Below are 15,946 nucleotides of genomic sequence, written 5' to 3'. Positions count from 1 at the left end.
CTGCTTCTTAGCCCTTTACCTGGCTTTATTCCCAAGGTGTCTTCAGCTTCTAATATCAGTCCAGAAATGGTTCTTCTGCTCCTGTCTGTGCATTGGCTCTGCATCCTCCTCAGAGTGGCTGGACCCGTGGTGGGGTTCATACCTGGTCCCCGCCGCTGGACTCTGGCTGCACCACTCCACGGCCGCCTCCACTGGTCCCGGATCTCTGGGAATCAACATTCTGTTGACGGTCGTCACGTGACTGCTGCAGCCAATCGCCGGTCACAGCGGTGACCTGTCCCTCTTGCTCTACACGACCCAGTGACGTCCCGTTTCCCGCCATCCATGATGCCGCCCGCAGGTATCTTCCGGCCTATGGCCAGAGATGCTGTGAGCAGTTGTGATGACATCACAGTGCTGCGTTCCTGCGCCAGGACTCACTGCCTTATAGGCCTCAGGCCTACGAAGCCTATGAGAGTGAATGTCAGGGCAAAGACCCATCAGTTGTGGAGGATTGTCTACAGAGGACATCTTTGTTGTCCCGTTATGCTGCTTCTCTTCTCAGAGAGACTCCTCTTAAGACGTCGGCTGCAGCCAATACCCGGCCGGTTTGTCTTCACGTCCTTTCTCATGGTGTGGGCTCCAGCTCTCAGCATCACCTCCTTACAGACAATTGGGTGATTTATGAAGCCCCGGAGCCTGAATTCCGGAGCCGTAAAGTCACTTCTCATTTGCACAAGTAGCTCGTTGTTTGGTCTTGTCCACCATTTTGTTATAAATGGACGGAGTGTGAGAGGGGCGTGGACCAAACATCCCGCCACTATTCCCGTTACTTACCCTAGTCTTCTGGGGGAATCTCCGCCCGTTCCTAGTCAGCGCCTCTTTGGGGCATCTGATGCCGCTGCAGACTAGATGAGACCTGACGTTACACACCATCGTGGTCTCCTCAATGTCTTCTACTGAAAAGGCCAGAAACCCCCACATAGCATTATCATCTGAGGGCACAAGGTCTGATCTCGGGGTGGGAGGTCGTCTACATAAGAGGAGCGGGCGACCTCTGTCATCAGGGGATGGAAGCTTCCAACCATCCTGCCGCCCTGAACTCAGATGTCTGCAGAAGACTTTTGTCTCGGGTTTGAGGTCAGCACCAGGAAGGACAACATTCTCCTCCCAAAACTGAACTACACGTCCCAGAAGTCGGCTGAATTCACCACAGCTACAGCATTAGAGGAGAGAACCATAAGTCCCAGCATATCCAGGGTGTTATTATAGGATATCAGAGGAGAGAACTACAACTCCCAGCATTGTTTTAGCTCTATAGAAAGAGAAAAGCCACTAGACTCATAGCTTCTCCATGTAAAGCTCCGCCCCTAATGTCACATGGTCATCATTACAGTCCCTCATCCTCTCCACTGCTGAGCTCTGCCCCTAGCACAGATCACATGATGGTGACATCATCACAGGTCCTTCCCCACCTCTTCTCCCCTCCACTGCCCCGCCCCGCCCCCTGCACTGATCACATGACGGTGACGTCACCCCAGGTCCTTCACCTCCTCTTATCCACTCCTCTCCTGAGCCCCGCCCCCTTGCACTGATCACATGACGGTGACGTCACCGCAGGTCCTTCAGCTCTGGCAGTGCAGCAGATACTGGGCAGGTCCTGGTCGGTAGTCAGGGCTGAGCCCCGCCCCCTGCAGTGATCACATGACGGTGACGTCACCGCAGGTCCTTCAGCTCTGGCAGTGCAGCAGATACTGGGCAGGTCCTGGTCGGTAGTCAGGGCTCTTGTTCTCTCTGGTATCAGCCATTCCTCCAGCCTGCAGGTAAGATGAGCTGTGAGGAGACAGTGTGGTGGAGAGCTCAGACATGTCACCTCTGGAGATTCTCCTCCATTACACACAAGGAATCCTTCTCCGCTCCTCAGCTTAGTATGATGGGGGAGGAGTAGTGGGGAGAGTGGGGGTTGTCATCATTCGCTGGCCCCTGACTGTCCTGGTGAGGGGCCCCTGCCTCCAGGAGGAGAATGAATGGAGCGGGGCCCGGCCTGAGCTCAGCTCTCTCCAGTCTCTTCTCTAGGAGTTCTGGACACAGCTGAGCACAGCCCAGAGGTGGGACCTGCATCTACCAGACATTTATCTCCTGTGGAGCCACCAGAGATCTCCATGTTGGGGCCCCTGGAATCCATGTGGTGGGGGCTCTGAGAAGCGGGGCCCCTCCAGGCTCAGGAAGTGCGGTTCTGGAGGTGACATCTGGTCTTGTCCCCTGGATGATTTCCTCTCCTCTTCTCATAAAGGCGCCTGCAGTACTAGAAGCCTCCAGCTCCTCCAGTTCTCTCCTCTTCTCCTGAATGACCACCAAGGATGGACAGGAAGGAGATCAGCAGAAGAATATTAGACCTCACCTTGGAGATCATCTCCCTGCTGAGCGGAGAGGTAAACTTTTCTAGATTTCTCTCCTCTTTATTGTATTTTGTAACAAGTCAGACATCGGGAAGGAGAATCCATCATAGGAAGTGATAAGAAGAGTCCTGGGTCCTGGAGAACGGCCTCCAGACCTTCCAAGTAATGGAGAACCTGAAGATCAGCCCCCAGTATGGTGAGTGATGTGTCATGTGACCAGTGACCAATAGTCATGTTGTAGGAGCCATGAGGAGGTAAGTAGGCACGTTGTACCAGGAGGAGAGGGCCGGAGGAGAGCACATGGCCCCTGAAGGGTTTATTCCCTAAGTGTCTCTCTCCATCCACAGGAGTACACAATAGTGAAGAAGACATCGGGGGACTGTGTGACTCCCATCATCCATCTCCAGGAGTCAGGAGGGCGGAGCAGGACCCCTCCCTCCATCACAGAGCCTCCCCCTCACCCCCTGATACATGAGCAGAAGGTCCTAGAACTCACCCACAAGATGATGGAGCTGCTGACTGGAGAGGTGACACTGCTGGGAATGCTGGGAAATTCTCCAGTAACAGCACTGGAGGGGTCTGGGTGATGACGGTGTCATTGTGTTGTCAGGTTCCTATAAGGTGTCAGGACGTCACTGTCTATTTCTCCATGGAGGAGTGGGAGTATATAGAAGGACACAAGGACCTGTACAAGGAGGCCATGATGGAGGAGCACCAGCCTCTTATATCACAAGGTAAGAGCCATCATGTGCAGTGTATACACGTGTGTGCAGTGACATGTAATGGAGGAGCACCAGCCTCTTATATCACAGGGTAAGAGCCGTCATGTGCAGTGTATACACGTGTGTGCAGTGACATGTAATGGAGGAGCACCAGCCTCTTATATCACAAGGTAAGAGCCGTCATGTGCAGTGTATACACGTGTGTGCAGTGATATGTAATGGAGGAGCACCAGCCTCTTATATCACAAGGTAAGAGCCGTCATGTGCAGTGTATACACGTGTGTGCAGTGACATGTAATGGAGGAGCACCAGCCTCTTATATCACAAGGTAAGAGCCGTCATGTGCAGTGTATACACGTGTGTGCAGTGACATGTAATGGAGGAGCACCAGCCTCTTATATCACAAGGTAAGAGCCGTCATGTGCAGTGTATACACGTGTGTGCAGTGACATGTAATGGAGGAGCACCCGCCTCTTATATCACAGGGTAAGAGCCGTCATGTGCAGTGTATACACGTGTGTGCAGTGACATGTAATGGAGGAGCACCAGCCTCTTATATCACAAGGTAAGAGCCGTCATGTGCAGTGTATACACGTGTGTGCAGTGACATGTAATGGAGGAGCACCCGCCTCTTATATCACAGGGTAAGAGCCGTCATGTGCAGTGTATACACGTGTGTGCAGTGACATGTAATGGAGGAGCACCAGCCTCTTATATCACAGGGTAAGAGCCGTCATATGCAGTGTATACACGTGTGTGCAGTGACATGTAATGGAGGAGCACCAGCCTCTTATATCACAAGGTAAGAGCCGTCATGTGCAGTGTATACACATGTGTGCAGTGACATGTAATGGAGGAGCACCAGCCTCTTATATCACAAGGTAAGAGCCGTCATGTGCAGTGTATACACGTGTGTGCAGTGACATGTAATGGAGGAGCACCGGCCTCTTATATCACAAGGTAAGAGCCGTCATGTGCAGTGTATACACGTGTGTGCAGTGACATGTAATGGAGGAGCACCGGCCTCTTATATCACAAGGTAAGAGCCGTCATGTGCAGTGTGTACACGTGTGTGCAGTGACATGTAATGGAGGAGCACCGGCCTCTTATATCACAAGGTAAGAGCCGTCATGTGCAGTGTATACACGTGTGTGCAGTGACATGTAATGGAGGAGCACCGGCCTCTTATATCACAAGGTAAGAGCCGTCATGTGCAGTGTATACACGTGTGTGCAGTGACATGTAATGGAGGAGCACCGGCCTCTTATATCACAAGGTAAGAGCCGTCATGTGCAGTGTATACACGTGTGTGCAGTGACATGTAATGGAGGAGCACCGGCCTCTTATATCACAAGGTAAGAGCCGTCATGTGCAGTGTATACACGTGTGTGCAGTGACATGTAATGGAGGAGCACCAGCCTCTTATATCACCAGGTAAGAGCCGTCATGTGCAGTGTATACACGTATGTGCAGTGACATGTAATGGAGGAGCACCAGCCTCTTATATCACAAGGTAAGAGCCGTCATGTGCAGTGTATACACGTGTGTGCAGTGACATGTAATGGAGGAGCACCAGCCTCTTATATCACAAGGTAAGAGCCGTCATGTGCAGTGTATACACGTGTGTGCAGTGACATGTAATGGAGGAGCACCAGCCTCTTATATCACCAGGTAAGACCCGTCATGTGCAGTGTATACACGTGTGTGCAGTGACATGTAATGGAGGAGCACCAGCCTCTTATATCACAAGGTAAGAGCCGTCATGTGCAGTGTATACACGTGTGTGCAGTGACATGTAATGGAGGAGCACCGGCCTCTTATATCACAAGGTAAGAGCCGTCATGTGCAGTGTATACACGTGTGTGCAGTGACATGTAATGGAGGATCACCAGCCTCTTATATCACAGGGTAAGAGCCGTCATGTGCAGTGTATACAAAATTTCATTTTGTATCTTTAGCAGAAAATTCCCATAAGAATTCTGAGGGCAACTTCATGTTATCACTAAATTATAAAGTAGAAGATGAAGACATCATGCAGTGCTCTTCAGGAGAAAACCTTAATGTACCTCCAGGACATCACAGTACAGATCTATCTTATAATCCCCCTGTTCATGAGGAATCTTCATCTAACCAATCTCAGTTTGCTACCACATGTGCCAGTCAGAAAGGGGGTGGAAGGTTTCAAGAGATCACAAAAAGATCATGTCTTTCGACAGACAGAAGAATTCACACACGGGAGAAGCAGTTTTCATGTCCAAAATGTGGGAAATATTTTGCATATAATTCAGCGCTTGTTCGACATGAGAGAAGTCACACAGGAGAGAAGCCGTATTCATGTTCAGAATGTGGGAAGTATTTTGCGTATAAAACACAGCTTGTTAGACATGAGATGAGTCACACAGGAGAGAAGCCTTATTCATGTTCAGAATGTGGAAAATATTTTCCAGATAAATCACATCTTGTTAGACATGAGAGAAGTCACACAGGAGAGAAGCCATATTCATGTTCAGAATGTGGTAAATGTTTTGCAGATAAATGCTCTCTTGTCAGGCATGAGAGAAGTCACAAAAAAGAGAAGCCGTATTCATGTTCAGAATGTGGGAAATGTTTTAAAGATAAATCAAATCTTGTTAATCATCAGAGAATACACACAGGGGAGAAGCCATATTCATGTTCAGAATGTGAGAAATATTTTGCATATAAATCAGAGCTTGTTAGACATGAGAGACGTCACACAGGAGAGAAGCCATATTCATGTTCAGAATGTGGGAAATGTTTTACAAAGAAACTAAGTCTTGTTGCACATCAGAGAAGTCACAGAGGAGAAAAGCTGTATTCATGTTCAGAATGTGGGAAATGTTTTACATATAGACAGAATCTTGTTAAACATGCACTACGTCACACAGGAGAGAAGCCATATTCATGTTCAGAATGTGGGAAATGTTTTTCACAAAAATCAGATCTTGATAGTCATGAGATAACTCACAGAAGAGTAAGGATACGATTACAATTCCAGAATTTAGACTTTGATTTCGATTCTAATTAAAGAATGGCGTTATTCGATAACAAATAAAATAACACAAAGAAATACCCACAGTAACCCCATTTTGCCCATTATGTGAAGAGGTACTTGATCAGGCACTTACTATTAATGTGGGGAACAAGGAAGTACAAATTAATTGAAGTAAGTGCCTCACATTAATAGTAACACGATCAAATACCTTCTCACATAATGGGCAACAGGATTAATATGTGGAATTACTATTAATGTTTTGCACATGAAAGCCCAAATTGATAAAACCATGTGCCTGACATGGTAAGACCATCAAGTGCATCCTCACATAATGGACAACACGAGATTAAAATGGTTGTGCAGCTATATATATTGATGACCTATCTGCATGGAGCCCAATCCATAAGCAGCAGGTGCTGGATGTATAATACAGCCGGCACCTTGCTACAATGACAGTGAATGGCAATCGAACCGAACCCTGTCAATTAACCACTCAGATGCCGCGTTCAACAGCGATTGCTGCCTGTGAGGTTAGGCAGAGGGATGCAGCTCCCTTTGCCTTCCGATTGGAGACCCAGTAATGAAATTGCTTCTAGAGCTTCCCAGGCTTGCCATGGTAAGCTCCTTCTAGGCCAGTGATGACTAACCTGTGGCACTTGAGCTGTGGTGAAACTTTGACTCCCAGCATGCTCCATTCATTTCTATGGAGTTCTGAGAACAGCCAAGTGTACATCTTGGGAGTCGTAGTTTTACCACAGCTGGAGTACTGGAGGTTAGCCATCACAGCTCCAGGCTGTTAGATTTTATCTGTTTGGAATGAGCTGAGCTGCTTGCCCTGAGACAGTGGGGGAAGCCTCCAAAGCTCTCGACTCATCTGAATGCATTGGGAAAACCATGACCTCCTTGGTGTGAGGGATGAGAATCCATTTTGTATGAGTATTTATTCCATCTTGTGTATATGTGAAATATTAATGAGCCAGCTGGAAGGATGTAGGGAGTCTGTGTGTGTGTGTGTGTGTGTGTGTGTGTGTGTGTATATAGATCAAAAGTTCCTAGCTGCAAGGCCAAGATAAAAGCTTCCTTATATGAGTTTCGGGATGTACTGCTGAAGAATGTCAACTTTGAGATAAGATCCTGTAGAAATGTTTCAATTATTAGAATTCTTTTATTATAGTGCAAAAGTATTGCCTTATGAATAACGAATCAAATCATTAGGTTCGATTTCCACCCCCTTGGCGGTGTACCTGATTTGTCTATGATAATCTGTAGTGTTATAAAGATTAAAGGAGAGTGAATCTAATTCAACATTGTGTCTGTGTAAGCTTTCTTAGCGCTCATAGGGACATTTCAATTGGGACCCCGACAATTATAGAGAAGCGGGTTTGTCCTGACAAAACTTGGAGCCCAATGCGGGGCTCGACAAAAGGACACTTCATTGATCTGACAACTTGGACAATCCGGGACGGACAGATATAATAGTGCTGCAAGGTAATAGACTTTATCTTACATTTTATCTGTGCCTCCCTGACCGGTTGTCTGGTTTGAGGGATTGTTGAAGGAACGTACGTATAAAGTCCTTTTACAGTGGAGTCCATATTGATAAAGAACCTTAAAAGTTGAAATTACCTATGATTGTTGGGTTTAGTTTCTGATCATGAGTAACTTTGATTGGGATGTTTTTAGTCTGGCTTTAGGGGTCACGGTATACCTTTTGTTTGTCCTTTACTGTGTTTGGAAAAATGCAGAACATTATAGAAAGGGAAATCTTAGCAACAGAGTACACAAGGTGATATAGTGACGAAACTGAGGGGAAACAGATGTCTGAATTTTGTTACTTTCTATAGTTGTTCTGGTACAGTTGAAGAGCAACGGGGAATAATTTTAGTATACCCGAAGGTTATAAGATATCCAAAACATTGGTGAAGGAAAGAATAGGTAAGGAGGGTCTGAAGAATGTGGACAAAGTGTTAGAGAAAGCACGTATGAAGTATGGGAATCTTAACCTAGAAGTCTGGGAAAGTTTCAGTAGGACACATTGTGGTTGGATAAAGGATCATGGATGTGAAGAAAGGAGAAATTTGTTACCTGGAATTTTACTTTCCTTGAGTCCGAAGGCAGCACATCATGGGTTAACTTGTCTCATTCATTTCCTAGGACCGCGCACGATTAATTAATTAGTCAAATATGAAAAGGAACTATATAAACACGCCTTCCCAAGTCAACTCTTGTGTTTTTTAAAAATAGATTCAGACAACAGATGCAATACAAAAAGGTTTTTATCTAGGGAGGGTATCTATGTGCTGCCTTCGGACTCAAGGAAAGTAACATTCCAGGTAACAAATTTCTCCTTTCCCTTTTCATCCTCGGCAGCATATCATGGGATTTGTATAGATCACAAGGGGAGGGTATTTTAACATAGTAACGAATTTAGTACCCCCGCGCCAAAGGCTGAGCTCTTGGCATTGATGTCCAGTCGGTAATGCTTCACAAAGGTTAATGGTGAAGACCATGAAGCTGCATTACAGATTTCTTCCACTAAAATTTGTGCTTGTTCCGCCCAAGATGTTGCAGCCGCTCTTGTCGAATGTGCTTTTATTGGACAAGGAGAGGCTTCTCCTTCCAAGGAGAAAGCTTCAATGGTTGTGGCTTTAATCCATCTAGCGAGTGTGTCTTTAGACAGTTCCTGCCCTTTTCTTGGCCCAGCGAACAGCACGAATACATTTTCAACTATCCTGAATTCCTCTGTTCGTTGAAGATAAATTTCAACCGCTCTTTTAATATCCAGAGTATGTAAGAGTTTGCTCTTCATTAGCAGGTTCTGGAAAAAACACCGGAAGGAAAGTTTCTCTGTTTATGTTGGAAGCTGACGGGACTTTAGGTAAAAATGATGGCATGGCTTGTATAAGAATTCCATCTGGAAGGAATCTCAGATATGGGTATTTTGAAGACAGGGCCTGTAATTCTCCCAGTCTTTTTGCAGATGTTATGGCAATCAAAAATAGTATCTTGCAGAAAAGCCACTTTAATTCATATTGTTCCATTGGCTCAAAATGAGGACCTGTCAATTTTTTGAGAACCAAAACTAAGTCCCAGACAGGTACAGGCTCTCGATGTGTAGGTTTTAATTTTCTCACCGCTTTAAAGAATCGGAATATTAACGGATGATGTAGAAACTTATTTTCTGTCATTGCGTTGATTGCTGTCATATGGACTTTTAAAGTATTTGGTTTGAGGCCTTTCTGGAAACCATCTTGCAAAAATTGGAGAACAGACGACATGTTAATGTCTGTATACTTAGCTTCAGTGAGCCACGATGCAAACTTTTTCTAAATTTTTGCATATTTTAAATTTGTCGAATCTTTGCGAGAACTAAGTAATGTGTTAATCACTGATTCTGAGAGGCCTTTTTCTTCTAATCTTGATTTTTCAGTCTCCAGGCTGTAAGATGAAGTCTGTCCAGATTCTGGTGATATAAGCCTTCCTGTAACAACAGGTCGGGGGCTAGCAGAAGTTTCCAATATTCTCCTCTGGATAACTGGAGTAAAAGGAGGAACCAGCATCTCCGGGATCAAAAAGGGGCTATTAATATAGCTTTAGGTTTCTCTGCTAGTATCTTCTGAAGAACCCTCATAAGAGGGACTGGAGGAAAAATGTAAACGGATAGGTGTTTCCAACTGATTGAGAAGGCGTCCACCACTGTAGGTTTGTTTAGAGAGCAAAACCTGGGTAGTTTCTTGTTCCGTCTGGATGCCATCAAATCCAAGGTCGGCCTGCCCCATTTGGTTATTATTTGCTGAAAGTAACGTGGATTCAGTTCCCAATCTGACGGGCTGATCTTTTTCTGACTCAGATGATCCGCTCGAATATTGCAACAGCCTTTGATATGCATCGCTTTCAGATCTAGCAGATATAATTCTGCCCAAGCAAAGATATCTTTGCATAGCTTCAGAAGTAAATGCTTCTTGTTCCACCTTGCTTGTTGAGGTAAAAAACTGTAGGAAGATTGTCTGATTGAATCATCACTGACTTCCCCAACAACTGCATTTGAAAATGACATAGAGCTAATTGAACTGCTTTTAGCTCTCTGAAATGCGATGACTGTTGCATCTCCTGGAGGGACCACTGGCCTTGAATCCATCTGTCTTGAAGATTAGCTCCCCAACCTAGGGCTGACGCATCCATGGTAATGATTATAGGCGAAGTAAAATGGAACTCCTTTCCTTTGGTTAAATTTTTGCTCTGCAACCACCATCTGAGACTTTGCGCTGTGGATAATCGCAATTTGATTCTTGCTCCCAAATTGTGATGACTGTAACGCCAGATCTGTAACATGTTCTGTTGTAGGTCTCTCATGAATTTTTGCCCACGGGACTGCATCTATTACTGATGACATATGACCAAGAGTTTTCATCACCCTGCGAACTGTGGGTAAACATGATGAGATTAGCGTTTTCACCTCTTTCTTCAAAACCTTAATCTTTGGTGTAGGTAGATAACGGGTCATAGTATGTGTGTTTATTAGGAAACTCAGAAACATCTTGGAGGTTGAAGGGCAAATATCTGACTTTTCCCAATTGATCAGGAATCCTAGAGATTGGAGAAGTTTGCTGATGTTTAGAAGATGTAGATTTAGCAGATCCTTGGATGGAGCTACTATAAGCCAGTCGTCTAGATAAGGGAATACCTGTAAGGTCTGAAGACGAAGATTTACTGCTGCTATGACTGCAATTTTCGTAAAAACCCTGTGCGCGGCGCAGAGACCGAAGGGTACTGCTTTGAACTAGAAATGTATTAACTTTCCATCTTTTTTAGAATCGCCACTCTCAGGAATCTTCTTGAAGATTGTCTTATTGGTACGTGTAGATATGCGTCTTTTAGGTCTAACGAGACCATGAATTGACCTTTCTGAAGTAAGGCTGTGACCGATCTTATGATTTCCATTTTGAAGTGTATTTTTTTCATATAGAGATTCAGGTAACGAAGATCAGCCTTGATTTTCCCCCCGGTTTGGGGCTGGAAATATACTGGTGTATACTCCTGACCCCTTTTGACCTTTTGGTACTGGTTATAATGCTCCTTTTTGCAAGAACTCTTCTTCTAGTTGAATAATCAGACCTCAGATAAGAGCCCCATGCCTCATAGCAGCCCCCAGTGCCTCTCCATCAGCCCCCCAGTGCCTCTACATCAGCCCCCAGTGCCTCATATCAGCCCCCCAGTGCCTCTCATCAGCCCCCAGTACCTCTTATCAGCCCCCCAGTACCTCTTATCAGCCCCCCAGTACCTCATCATCCCCCAGTGCCTCTCATCAGCCCCAGTGCCTCTAATCTGCCCCTAGTGCCTCTAATCTGCCCCTAGTGTCTCTAATCAGCCCCCAGTCCTCTATCAGCCCCCTAGTGCCTCTCCATTAGCCGCCCAGTGCCTCTTACCAGCCCCCAGGGCCCCATTCACTAGCGCCCAGTGCTGCCTCATCCACCAGCCCCGAGTGCCCCCTCCACCAGCCTCCAGTCAGTGCCTCTCCATTCAGCCTATAGTATAAAATATGAAAAAAAAAAACACTTACACTTACCTCTCCTGCTCCTGGACGCAGACGCTCCTCTTCTACTGCTGTAGGCTGACAGCCCTCACAGCCGACAGCCGAGGACCAGGAAGGCGGCGGTGAGTACAAAGCCTTCACCGCTTCCTCCTGGTCCTTTTGCCCTGAAAGGGAACGGCGTTCCTGCCATGAAAAAAGTGCAGGAACGCCGTTCCCACGCGTTCCCCCTCGACTCGACCCCTGCTTACCCTAGTCTTCTGGGGGAATCTCCGCCCGTTCCTAGTGAGCGCCTCTTTGGGGCATCTGATGCCGCTGCAGACTAGATGAGACCTGACGTTACACACCATCGTGATCTCCTCAATGTCTTCTACTGAAAAGGCCAGAAACCCCCACATAGCATTGTCACCTGACGGCACAAGGTCTGATCTCGGGGTGGGAGGTCGTCTACATAAGAGGAGCGGGCGACCTCTGTCATCAGGGGATGGAAGCTTCCAACCATCCTGCCGCCCTGAACTCAGATGTCTGCAGATGACTTGTGTCTCAGGTTTGAGGTCAGCACCAGGAAGGACAACATTCTCCTCCCGAAACTGAACTACATGTCCCAGAAGTAGGCTGAAATCACCACAGCTACAGCATTAGAGGAGAGAACTACAAGTCCCAGCATATCCAGGGTGTTATTATAGGATATCAGAGGAGAGAACTACAACTCCCAGCATTGTTTTAGCTCTAAGAGAAAAACCACTAGACTCATCGCTTCTCTATGTAAAGCTCCGCCCCCTGATATCACATGATCATCATTACATCCTCTCCATGATCACATGATGGTGACATCATCACAGGTCCTTCACTACGTCTACTCTCCACTGCTAAGCCCCGCCCCCTGTACCGATCACATGACTGTGACATCAGCCCAGGTCCTTCACCACCTCTTCTCCTCTCCTGAGCCCCGCCCCTGTACTGATCACATGCCAGTGACGTCACCGCAGGTCCTTCAGCTCTGGCAGTGCAGCAGAAACTGGGCAGGTCCTGGTCGGTAGTCACTGCTGAGCCCCGCCCCCTGCACTGATCACATGACAGTGACGTCACCCCAGGTCCTTCAGCTCTGGCAGTGCAGCAGATACTGGGCAGGTCCTGGTCGGTAGTCAGGGCTCTTGTTCTCTCTGGTATCAGCCATTCCTCCAGCCTGCAGGTAAGATGAGCTGTGAGGAGACAGTGTGGTGGAGAGCTCAGACATGTCACCTCTGGAGATTCTCCTCCATTACACACAAGGAATCCTTCTCCGCTCCTCAGCTTAGTATGATGGGGGAGGAGTAGTGGGGATAGTGGGGGTTGGCATCATTCGCTGGCCCCTGACTGTCCTGGTGAGGGGCCCCTGCCTCCAGGAGGAGAATGAATGGAGCGGGGCCCGGCCTGAGCTCAGCTCTCTCCAGTCTCTTCTCTAGGAGTTCTGGACACAGCTGAGCACAGCCCAGAGGTGGGACCTGCATCTACCAGACATTTATCTCCTGTGGAGCCACCAGAGATCTCCATGTTGGGGCCCCTGGACTCCATGTGGTGGTGGCTCTGAGAAGCGGGGCCCCTCCAGGCTCAGGAAGTGCGGTTTTGGAGGTGACATCTGGCCTTGTCCCCTGGATGATTTCCTCTCCTCTTCTCATAAAGGCACCTGCAGTACTAGAAGCCTCCAGCTCCTCCAGTTCTCTCCTCTTCTCCTGAATGAGCCACCAAGGATGGACAGGAAGGAGATCATCAGAAGAATATTAGACCTCACCTTGGAGATCATCTCCCTGCTGAGCGGAGAGGTAAACTTTTCTAGATTTCTCTCCTCTTTATTGTATTCTGTAACAAGTCAGACATCGGGAAGGAGAATCCATCATAGGAAGTGATAGGAAGAGTCCAGGGTCCTGGAGAACGGCCTCCAGACCTTCCAAGTGATGGAGAACCTGAAGATCAGCCCCCAGTATGGTGAGTGATGTGTCATGTGACCAGTGACCAATAGTCATGTTGTAGGAGCCATGAGGAGGTAAGTAGGCACGTTGTACCAGGAGGAGAGGGCCGGAGGAGAGCACATGGCCCCTGAAGGGTTTATTCCCTAAGTGTCTCTCTCCATCCACAGGAGTACACAATAGTGAAGAAGACATCGGGGGACTGTGTGACTCCCATCATCCATCTCCAGGAGTCAGGAGGGCGGAGCATGACCCCTCCCCCCATCACAGAGCCTCCCCCTCACCCCCTGATACATGAGCAGAAGATCCTAGAACTCACCCACAAGATGATGGAGCTGCTGACTGGAGAGGTGACACTGCTGGGAATGCTGGGAAATTCTCCAGTAACAGCACTGGAGGGGTCTGGGTGATGACGGTGTCATTGTGTTGTCAGGTTCCTATAAGGTGTCAGGACGTCACTGTCTATTTCTCCATGGAGGAGTGGGAGTATATAGAAGGACACAAGGACCTGTACAAGGAGGCCATGATGGAGGAGCACCAGCCTCTTATATCACAGGGTAAGAGCGTCATGTGCAGTGTATACACGTGTGTGCAGTGACATGTAATGGAGGAGCACCAGCCTCTTATATCACAAGGTAAGAGCCGTCATGTGCAGTGTATACACGTGTGTGCAGTGACATGTAATGGAGGAGCACCAGCCTCTTATATCACAAGGTAAGACCCGTCATGTGCAGTGTATACACGTGTGTGCAGTGACATGTAATGGAGGAGCACCAGCCTCTTATATCACAGGGTAAGACCCGTCATGTGCAGTGTATACACGTGTGTGCAGTGACATGTAATAGAGGAGCACCAGCCTCTTATATCACAAGGTAAGAGCCGTCATGTGCAGTGTATACACGTGTGTGCAGTGACATGTAATGGAGGAGCACCAGCCTCTTATATCACAGGGTAAGACCCGTCATGTGCAGTGTATACACGTGTGTGCAGTGACATGTAATGGAGGAGCACCAGCCTCTTATATCACAAGGTAAGAGCCGTCATGTGCAGTGTATACACGTGTGTGCAGTGACATGTAATGGAGGAGCACCAGCCTCTTATATCACAAGGTAAGAGCCGTCATGTGCAGTGTATACACGTGTGTGCAGTGACATGTAATGGAGGAGCACCAGCCTCTTATATCACAGGGTAAGAGCCGTCATGTGCAGTGTATACACGTGTGTGCAGTGACATGTAATGGAGGAGCCCCAGCCTCTTATATCACAAGGTAAGAGCCGTCATGTGCAGTGTATACACGTGTGTGCAGTGACATGTAATGGAGGAGCCCCAGCCTCTTATATCACAAGGTAAGAGCCGTCATGTGCAGTGTATACACGTGTGTGCAGTGACATGTAATGGAGGAGCTCCAGCCTCTTATATCACAAGGTAAGAGCCGTCATGTGCAGTGTATACACGTGTGTGCAGTGACATGTAATGGAGGAGCACCAGCCTCTTATATCACAAGGTAAGACCCGTCATGTGCAGTGTATACACGTGTGTGCAGTGACATGTAATGGAGGAGCACCAGCCTCTTATATCACAAGGTAAGAGCCGTCATGTGCAGTGTATACACGTGTGTGCAGTGACATGTAATGGAGGAGCACCAGCCTCTTATATCACAGGGTAAGAGCCGTCATGTGCAGTGTATACACGTGTGTGCAGTGACATGTAATGGAGGAGCACCAGCCTCTTATATCACAGGGTAAGACCCGTCATGTGCAGTGTATACACGTGTGTGCAGTGACATGTAATGGAGGAGCACCAGCCTCTTATATCACAAGGTAAGAGCCGTCATGTGCAGTGTATACACGTGTGTGCAGTGACATGTAATGGAGAAGCACCGGCCTCTGTATGTGCTATGGCAGGTGGTACTTTTCTGTTTTTGATGCCTTTTTATGGATGCACCGTGTGTTCTTCATACACAGTTATGATCAGACATGTTACACGTATGTAAAGGTACGGTCAGACATAGCACATGGATACAGTGCGGTATAAAATACAGTTCTGTTCTGTGCACTGTGTTGTGACTACAGACGTTCCTGTGTCTGAGGCCTAACAATATAAGGCAGCGCCTCCGTTTAGCTTTAGGACAGGCTCATACTCGCCCAGAGTCCTGAATTTGCAGGGACTGACCTACCGATTCCTTCTGTCTCAGGCCAAAACTGATTGGAGCTTATGTAAGCCCCGCCCAAAAGTGGGCGTCACACTTGGGTTGGGGGCGTTTCCGAGGCAGGGCTTACATGCCCCAAATTTACTAACTACGACGTTGGTAAGTATTGGAGGCCCCCAGAATCACTTCCACTGGCGGACCCTCGGCA

General features: G+C 47.5%; 1 protein-coding gene across 1 annotated transcript; it reads left to right on the top strand.

The window, feature by feature from the left end:
• The first annotated feature begins 3,062 nt into the window (after nt 1-3,062).
• On the top strand, nt 3,063-6,363 carry LOC120991983 (gastrula zinc finger protein XlCGF17.1-like). The gene is made up of 2 exons (XM_040420746.1): nt 3,063-3,112; nt 5,059-6,363. Exons 1-2 carry the CDS (start codon nt 3,079-3,081, stop codon nt 6,144-6,146), a joined length of 1,122 nt encoding a protein of 373 aa, XP_040276680.1. The 5' UTR covers nt 3,063-3,078; the 3' UTR covers nt 6,147-6,363.
• The last annotated feature ends 9,583 nt before the right edge of the window (nt 6,364-15,946 follow it).

This window comes from Bufo bufo, chromosome 2 (assembly GCF_905171765.1).
Source record: "Bufo bufo chromosome 2, aBufBuf1.1, whole genome shotgun sequence".
In the NCBI taxonomy this organism is placed as follows: Eukaryota; Metazoa; Chordata; class Amphibia; order Anura; family Bufonidae; genus Bufo; species Bufo bufo.
The sequence above is the reverse complement of the archived record's forward strand: the minus strand, read 5'-3'. Positions and strand labels throughout refer to the sequence as shown.

What these genes read in the sequence shown, in the direction of transcription:
- LOC120991983 (XM_040420746.1), top strand. Translation starts at nt 3,079, where the DNA reads ATGATGGAGGAGCACCAGCCTCTTATATCACAAG. An exon ending in CCAGCCTCTTATATCACAAG is followed by an intron (nt 3,113 to 5,058) that starts GTAAGAGCCATC and finishes TTGTATCTTTAG; the next exon opens with CAGAAAATTCCCATAAGAAT.